This window comes from Bison bison, unplaced genomic scaffold (assembly GCF_000754665.1).
Source record: "Bison bison bison isolate TAMUID 2011002044 unplaced genomic scaffold, Bison_UMD1.0 scf7180017863325, whole genome shotgun sequence".
Lineage (NCBI taxonomy): Eukaryota > Metazoa > Chordata > Mammalia > Artiodactyla > Bovidae > Bison > Bison bison.
In genome coordinates this window covers 531,938-541,237 of record NW_011493897.1, presented here as the reverse complement: position 1 = coordinate 541,237, position 9,300 = coordinate 531,938, and the positions used below count along the sequence as shown (strand labels likewise).

At 36.8% G+C, this 9,300-nt stretch overlaps 1 protein-coding gene across 1 annotated transcript; it reads right to left on the bottom strand.

The window, feature by feature from the left end:
• Positions 1-1,013: 1,013 nt before the first annotated feature.
• On the bottom strand, positions 1,014-1,958 carry LOC104983744 (olfactory receptor 1052-like). The gene has a single exon (XM_010833267.1). The coding sequence runs from the start codon at positions 1,956-1,958 to the stop codon at positions 1,014-1,016; it is 945 nt and encodes a 314-aa protein (XP_010831569.1).
• Positions 1,959-9,300: the final 7,342 nt, after the last annotated feature.

Genomic DNA, 9,300 nt, shown 5'->3' with positions numbered 1-9,300 from the left:
CAAAGAATATAATCAGTCTGATTTCGGTATTGACCATCTGGTGATGTCCATGTGTAGAGTCATCTCTTGTGTTGTTGGAAGAGGGTCTTTGCTATGACCAGTGCGTTCTCTTGGCAAAACTCTGTTAGCATTTGCCCTACTTCATTTTGTACTCTGAAGCCAAACTTGCCTGTGAAGTAGTAATGTTGCTTATTAAAGACCTTAGAATCATTAGGCATCTGGGAAATACAAATCAAAATGATACAGTACTTTACGCATACTAGGATGGCTATTAAAAAAAAAGGACATATAACATGTTGGTCAGGATGTGGAGAAATTAGAACCCACATACACTGCCCTTGATAATGTAAAATAGTGCCTCTGCTTTGAAAAATTTTAACAGTCCTTTTAAAGTTTATCATGTGATCCAGCAATACCACTCAAAACTATAGACTCTATATAAATACAAATATTTCACCTAAAACTTGAATGTGAGTGTTCATAGCAGCATTATTCATAATAGTAAAAAGTGAGAATGACTAAAATGTCTATTGAGTCAGTAAGTAAAATGTGGTATATCTGCAAAATGGAAATCATTCAATGAGACGAAGGAATGAAGTGCAACATGGTATATATATGAACTTTGAAAACGTCCCAAGAAGCCAGACACAAAAGGCACATGTTGTAGAATTTTATTTATATGAGACATCCAGAATAAGGGTATCCATGGACCCAGGAAGCAGAATAGTGGTTTTCTAGTAATTCAAATTTGGAAGGATATGGAGAGTGAGTGCTAATGTATACTGGGGTTTATCTAGGAGGTTACAAAATGTTCTAAGTTATCAGTGGATTGGAGAACACACAGTATTTAGGATCACAGTGTATGAAATACTCAGTACAAGTGTACCTATTTGTCCTGGTGGAATCAGTCATCACAGTTGTCAAGAGATCATATGTAAAAAGAGTACTGTTTAAATTGTATCTGGAATACTCAATTTTTTCTCCAATTAAGAAATTTTCCATAATGAAACTGTTTAACCTCTGATCTCACTAGAGAACCAGCATTCGTTAGCCAGCTTCCTCAGGACACCTTTGATCTCCTTGCTTCTCAGACTGTAGATGATGGGGTTAAACATGGGGGTCCCAACACAGAAAAGCACAGAGACCAGGATGTCCACATCCAGGTTGTAGCCTACATTGGGTCTATCATAGTTAAAGTTGGCTGTTCCAAAGAAGATAACCACCACAGTGAGGTGGGAGGCACAGGTAGAAAAGGCTTTGCTCCTGCCCTGAACAGAGGGAATCCTAAGGATGGCAGAGATGATGAGTATGTAGGACACAGCAGTAAACAAGCAGGGACTTAGGCCAATAGTAGCACTGGCCACATGGAGCATAAACTCATTGAGAGAGGTGTCTGAGCAGGAGAGCTTCAGGAGGAATGGGATGTCACAGAGAAAGTGACTGATCTGGTTAGGCCCACATAGAGTGAGTGTGGTTGCCAACACTGTGTGTGTCATAGAATTCACCAGTCCACATAGCCAGGACCCAGACACCAAACAGACACAGACCTTCACACTCATAAAGACTGGATATTGAAGAGGGTGGCAGATGGCTACATAGCGGTCGTAAGCCATAGCTGCCAATAATACACCCTCAGTGCCGGCACAGGTCACAAGGAAGAAAATCTGGGAAAGGCAGCCCTCATAGGAGATAGTCTTCTTCTCCTGGAAGAAGTTCACCAGCATGCCTGGGATAGTGGTAGATGAGTAGCAAATGTCCAAGAAGCTCAGGTTGCTGAGGAAATAATACATTGGGATGTGGAGGGCAGGACTGACCCTGGTGGCCATTATTATGAGTGTATTCCCAAAAAGAGTTGTCAGATAAATGACCAGGAAGACCAGGAAGAACAAACTCTGTAGATTGGGATGGTTGGAAAATCCCAAGAAGATGAATTCAGTGACATCTGTTTGATTGTTCATTTCAAGTGGCACCACAGCTACAAAACAATAAAAAAAAAGAAGCCATAATGGGAAATGTACAAAGAGCACCCCAAATGGGCTTGAAACGTTATAGGGCCATGTGAAATAATGTTGGAAATAGACAGCCTAGACTGTGGAAGGAAGTGTGCAGAAGTGTCTTCAGAGAAACCAGAACTTCTCATTTAGCAGATCTACCCAACTCAGGCCCAGGGACAACCCACACATTTGCAGGGCTACTGGTATGTGAAAATAAATGCAAACTTGGTAAAACCAACAAGCCACTAACCCCTTCATTGGAAAGAACTAATTTTTCACTACTTTGGTAATACCTACCTCCTATCATTGCCCTTTTTAGTAAGCATCTTAATTTTTTCTGAGAAATATAATTTTCTAAGAAATATATAATATAATATGGACAAAAAATTAGGAAAATGTAGAAAAATATAAAGAATTTAATCACCTGCTGAATCAGAATCAGTGCTACTTTTCAGTGTACTCCATTGTAGGTTTTTTTCAGTTATGTAAATCTTGAGCTTTGCTTATAGTTTTAGACTATTAGTACAATTTCTCAAATTGGAAAGAAAGAAGTAATACTATCTATTCACAGAGGACATATCTCATATAGAGAAAATACCAAAGAAACCACAAGATACTAGAGCTTATAATCAAATTCAGCAAAATTAAACATACAAAAACTTTTGTGTTTCTAAAAATAAAATTTAAAAAAAATAAAAATTAAATATATGTTAATTAAATATTTAATTAAAATATTATTGGATGAAATAAAAAATTTAAATGTACACTAAGAATGAACAATCTAAAAAGGAATATAAAAATCACTTCTATTTATAATAATATCTACAAGAATTAAGTACTTATAATAAGTCTTCCTGAAGAGGTGAAAAGACTTTTTACACCGAAACCCACAAAGCATTGCAAAAGAAATTAAAGGAGACATTAAAAATGGCAAGTCATCCCATGTTCATGGCTAAGAAGACTTAACATTGTTAAGATGTCAATATTCCAAAATGATCTACAGATTTTACCCAATCAGTATCAAAATTCTGTTAGATTTTTCCAACAGAAATGGAAAAGCCAATCCTCAAATTCATATGAAATTGCAAAAGGCCCTGAATAGTCAATACAATCTTGGCAAAACCCAAAAAAGTTGGAGTACTCACACTTCCTGACTTTGAAACTTAACTACAAAGCAATGGTCTTATTATACTAGCATAAGACAGACATATAGACCAATGGAATGAATAAAGAGCCTAGAAGTAAACTCACACATACATTTTAATTGATTTTCAGCAAGAGTGCCACAACCATTTAATGGGATAAAAAGTTTCTTCAACAAGTGGTTCTGGGAAAACTGAATATCTACATGCAAAAGAATGAAGTGGTCCCTTAGCTTATATAATACACAAAATTAACTCAAAATGTTTAAAGACTAAAACGTAAAAGCTAAAATTATGATATTTTTATAAGAAAACATTGGAGGAAATCTTGATAATATCTTGCTATTGATAACTTATATGGGAGGAATAAAAATAATCCATGTTTTATGTTTATTCTTACTAAGAATTATTACGTAAAAACAAAATTGAATGATATGAATCTATCAAAGAAATTTCATCTGCAATTAAAAACCTTTCTAAAAAGAAATTCCAGCCCCAGATTGTTTTGTGGTGAATTCTACCAAACATTTTAAGAAGAAATAATATAGTATTACAAAATCTCTTTGGCAATAAAATCAGGGAATACTTGCCAACTTGTTTTATAAGGACAGAATCTTGACACTAAAATGTAATAAGGTATTTATAAGAGAAGAAAATTATAACCTGACATCCCTCAGGAACACAGACACAAAAAGTCTGAACAAAATACCATCAAATCAAAGACAGTAATACTTAAATAATATACAAGAGTGTGTTTTGGCTTATTACAGGAATGTAAGTAATCATTGCCATCTTCTATTAACAGAATAAAGGAGAAAAACTGTAAACATCTGAATAAATGCCAAAGAAAGCATTTGACAAAGTTCAATACCCATTCATAATAAAAAATAAACATATAAAACTGAGAATAAATGGAACTTCCTCAACCTGATAAAATATATAGCTTGTATTATACTCAATAGTGACACATGCTGTGTAACATTAAACAATAATGGCCATTCTCAGAGTTCCTATTCAAAATTGTACTAGAAGTCCTAACTAATGCAATAAGACAAGAATAGTAAAAGGCATAAAAGTTTGAAAGAAAGATATCAACCTGCCTTTATTTACAGATGTCATGATTGTGTATGTAGAAAAATCAAAAGAAATTAATGAAGTAATATTTAAGAAAATCTCAGGAAGCAAAGTCAATATACAAAGATTAATTATATTTCTATAATCAACAAATTGATTATAGATAATATAATTTAATATTATATTTAAAACAATACTATTTGCAATAGCTCTAATTATCAACAAGACTCTGATGCTGGGAGGGATTGGGGGCAGGAGGAGAAGGGGACGACAGAGGATGAGATGGCTGGATGGCATCACTGACTCTATGGACGTGAGTCTGAGTGAACTCCGGGAGTTGGTGATGGACAGGGAGGCCTGGCGTGCTGCGATTCATGGGGTCGCAAAGAGTCAGACACGACTGAGCAGCTGAACTGAACTGAACTAATGTAGTAATAAGTTTAGCAAAAAATTTGCAAGATCTCTTCATTGTAAAGCACAAAATATTGCTTAGGGAAATTAGAGATAAATATCATACTATAGTTTCAATACAACCCAAATAAAAATTTCAGTAGTCCTTTTTGAGGAATTTACAAACTGATTCTAAAGTTTATATGGAAATTCAATGGCTCTAGAATAGTCAAGATAATCTTGGAGGATAAAAATAAAGTTGGAGAACTTACCCTTTCATATTTCAAGAATTAATAATTATAAATAATTAAGATAATGTGGCATTATTGTAAGGAAAGACAAATAGATCAGTGGAACATAATAGAATTCAGAAATGGACCCATAACATACTCTGGTAATTGATTTTCAGTGTAACTACCAAAGCCATTCAATATATTAAAGAAAGATTTTTCAATAAAAGGAGCTGAAGCAACTGAATATAGGTATGAAAAATGAATAATCTTAATTCTCAACTTGAACAAAATTGATAATCCTACTTTTTATCAAAATTAAGAAATTTTGCTCTTCAAAAAGCACTATTAAAGGTTAAAGAGCAGTATAGAGACTGTGAAAATATATTTATCTCACAAAGCAATAACATTCAAAATATATTTTAAATGCCTATAAATCAGTAACAAAACCACAAAAAACAAATGAACAACCCAATTGAAAATCGGGAGACACGAATACAGACTTCACAAAAGACTCTATCTACATAGCCAGTAACTTAAAGATGCATCAACATCAGGTAAATTCAACTTAAAACAATGTAGTTAGGAGGGGTTAGAAAGGACATCCTTGTCTGTTCCTGAATTTGTGGGGAAAGCTTGTAACATTTTACCCTTAAATATGATGTTAAGGGTAGGGTGTCTTTTGTTTTTTGTTTTTTTAAGATGCCCTTAACAGTTAAGGAAGTTCCATCTATACTTACTTTACTGAGAGTTTTTTTATAAATGAATGTTAAATTTTGTTGAATTTTTTCTACATCTATTGAGATGTGTTTTGTTTTTTTTTTTTATAATCCCACTTCTGAGATTCCAATTATGTTTATGCTTGGTACTGTAAGATAGCTCTTAGATACTCTGAATACGGGGAGGGGTGATTTTTTACTTTTATTTCTCTGTGTCTTTTGGTTTTAGTAAATTCTTTAATATATTTTCAAGTTCACGGATTCTTCAGCTGATCATCCCATAAAGGTCATTCTTTCTCTTTGTCACTATGTTTATTTCTAGCATTTCTATTTGATCTTTTCTTGTTGTTTCTATCTCTCTGATGATATTATCCCGATTTTGCGTGTTGTTTACATTTTTCATTGAATGCCTTAATCTATTAATCATTGTTATTTTAAATTCTTTGTCTGGTTTTAACATTTCTGTCATATCTGAGTCTGATTCTGATGTTTGTTTTATCTCTTTAGAATTTTTTTTACCTTTTAATATATCTCATAACTTTTTGTTATGAAACTGAACAATTAAGACAGTAGAGACAGAGGTAAATTTGGGGGAGATGAGGCTTGGAGATGAGCCTTCCCTTGTGCTAGACCTTTAGTATGGGAGTTAGGGATTAATCTATTGAGGAGTTGGCCTGACTTTGGAGTTTGTTGTTGCTATGGTTACCTTCAGTGCACTACAGGCTTCAGATTTCTCCACTGATTTCTTGTACTTAGGGTTAAGCCAGTTTGCCAGAGGGTTTATTTTTCTCAGTTGTTACTCTCCCTACCTGCTGTGTGTCTTCCTTTCATAGTACTACACCTAGAGATAATCTTTTTCTTGATTCCACTATAGCGATTGTATTCCACTGTTAATTTCTCTAATTGTTTGTTGGAGGGTGGAGGGTGGGGAACTGGGAGTGGGGTGGGAGGTGGGGGAGTGGGGAGGTTTCCTCTGATGTTACACGTAAGCCTTAATCTGAGGTACTCTGAACCTGGGTCTTGGTATGGCCTTCCCGAGTGATCCTGCCCCTCTACCAGCTGTAGCATTGGTCCTTGCACATATTCCTGCCTCTCCCTGAGTAGTGGAATTTTTGTCCCTGTCCCTTCCCAGCTACAATGGTTTTCCACAATGTCCTAAGGTGACAGGTTTTGTTGTTGTTGTTGTTCACTTTTGCCTGCAGATTACAGTTTTACTTCTGCAGGAAAAAATATGGTAAATGGTTTGGAAGAAGTTTTTGCATTCACTGCTGTTCCCTCCACCTTCTTCCTCCAGACAGCCCCATTTAGGGAAGCTTTCTCAATGCTTCTTGCTCTTTGCTGTGAGCATTTGGTGGAGCTCAGGGAGGAAACAAGAGGGTGCAAACTTTCCTCTCTGTGGTACCTAGGGACTTCACACTCTCATGCGGGCCTACTGTTTGTCCTTTAGTGGCTAAGTCGTGTCCGACTCTTCTGTGACCCCATGGACTGTAGCCTGCCAGGCTCCTCTATTCAAGGTATTTTCCAGGCAAGAATACTGGAGTGGGTTGCCATTTCCTTCTCCAGGGGTTCTTCCCAACCCAGGGATTGAACCTGAGTCTCCTGCATTGCAGGTGGATTCTTTGCCATTGAGCCACTAGGCCCCCACTTAGTATTTTGTAACTCATTAAATTCACAAACAAATTGAGTCTTATCAACTTGCATGGCATCTGATGGATTCTGCCCCAGGTTAAAAAAGAAAAATATTTGGTTCCTGTTTCTCCCTTCAAGAGTCTATGCCTCCCAGTTTTCTGTTTAGTTGTTTGCCCTGCAACTTCTATTACCTAAAGCCTTTAAGAAAAGTCATTAATTTGCATTATGTCCAGCTTTACTGTTGTTGTTACACTGCTGGAAGCAACACTCCAGCTCTCTAAATCTCTGAGTTGAAGTTGGAAGTCTGTGTAACTGCTTTTGAAAACTATTTGGAAGTTTTTAATAAAGTCAAAGAAATAGAGGAAAACAATAGAAAGGAAATCAGTCCTAAATATTCATTGAAAGGACTGATGCCGAAGCTCCAATACTTTGGCCACCTGATTCGAAGAACTGACTCATTGGAAAAGACCCTGATGCTGGGAAAGATTGAAGGCAGGAGGAGAAGGGGACGACAGAGGATGAGGTGATTGGATGGCATCACTGACTTGATGGACATGAGCTTGAGCAAGCTCTGGGAGTTGGTGATGGACAGGGAAGCCTGGCGTGCTGCAGTCCATGGGGTCGCAAAGAGTTGGACACGACTGAGTGACTGAACTGAACTGAATAAAGTCAAACGTCTAGTTACTCTATGACCCAGAAACACCATTCCTAGGCACATATCTGAGGAAAGTAGGTGCATATGCTCACATGGTTAATAGTGATCTAAGCCAATTTGTTTGTAATATTAATAATATAAACTAGATATAAACAGTCTGCCTATGAACAGGAAAATGGATACAAAACTGTGGTATATTCATATTTGGAATACTACCCAGTTATTTAAAATACTAATACATATATAAACACTGAATGAATCTAAAACATTTTTTTTTAAATAAAGACGAAATTCACCAATAGTCAAAACTAATCTATGGTGATAAAACTGGCATACTAGTTACCTCTGAATAACACTGATGGGAATGGAGTAGAAAGGAATTTTCTGAGGTGGTGGAAATATTCTATATCTTAACTTGAATAGTGATTACATGGATGCATATATCTAGTAAATTAATCAACCTGTAAGCTTAAGGTTTGTGCATTTTATTGTGTGTGAGATATAATTCCCTTTTTAAAAACAAAATAAGAAAAAGATAAAAACAGGAGACATTTATCATGCAATTTTTATTTCTGACCATGTCAGTCAGACTCAAATACAACCAATCACTGCTGCTGCTGCTGCTAAGTCGCTTCAGTCGTGTTCGACTCTGTGTGACCCCATAGACGGCAGCCCACTAGGCTCCTCTGTCCCAGGGATTCTCCAGGCAAGAATACTGGAGTGGGTTGCCATTTCCTTCTCCAATGCATGAAAGTGAAAAGTGAAAGTGAAATCGCTCAGTCATGCCCAACTCTTAGCGACCCCATGGACTGCAGCCTACCAGGCTCCTCCGTCCATGGGATTTTCCAGGCAAAAGTACTGGAGTGGGGTGCCGTTGCCTTCTCCAACCAATCACTAAGACCACCTAAATATTTTCTTTCATTTTCTCATCTTTCTACTTTTCCTTCTACCACAGTTACAGTTCAGAAACTTATCACCTTTTATCTGAAGCACTGTAACTGCCTTCAGATTGTTTCCCTGTCTACAGTCTTGCCTCTTCAGGCATACACAAGAATAACGATTCATGATTCACAGTGATTAATTTGGAGTGAACCTGGTTGTTAGTCCCATGGATTTTGGACCATTGATGAAAAATAATGCTCACAATGTGTGTGTGTGTGTCTGTGTGTGTGAGAGATTGAGGGAGGTGCTGTGTGCAAGAACAATGTCCCATACACAGGTTTGCATCCCAGGCAGTATTGATGGCAGAAATCTCAAGTAAAACAGACAACATGGGTCTGTTCAGCTAAGGGCAAACAAACTTATGGGACCTCTGTTGTCTTCCTGTTTATAGGAGAAAGGGTCCAGAGGTCTCTGGGACCCTAGTGAACTTCCCTGAGAGCATCCCAGAAGAAGGAAAACTGCAGGATTCTGAGCTTTGCTGGTAGCCACCTCGCCTACAGCCACCTCCCCAACCCCTGGAGGTTC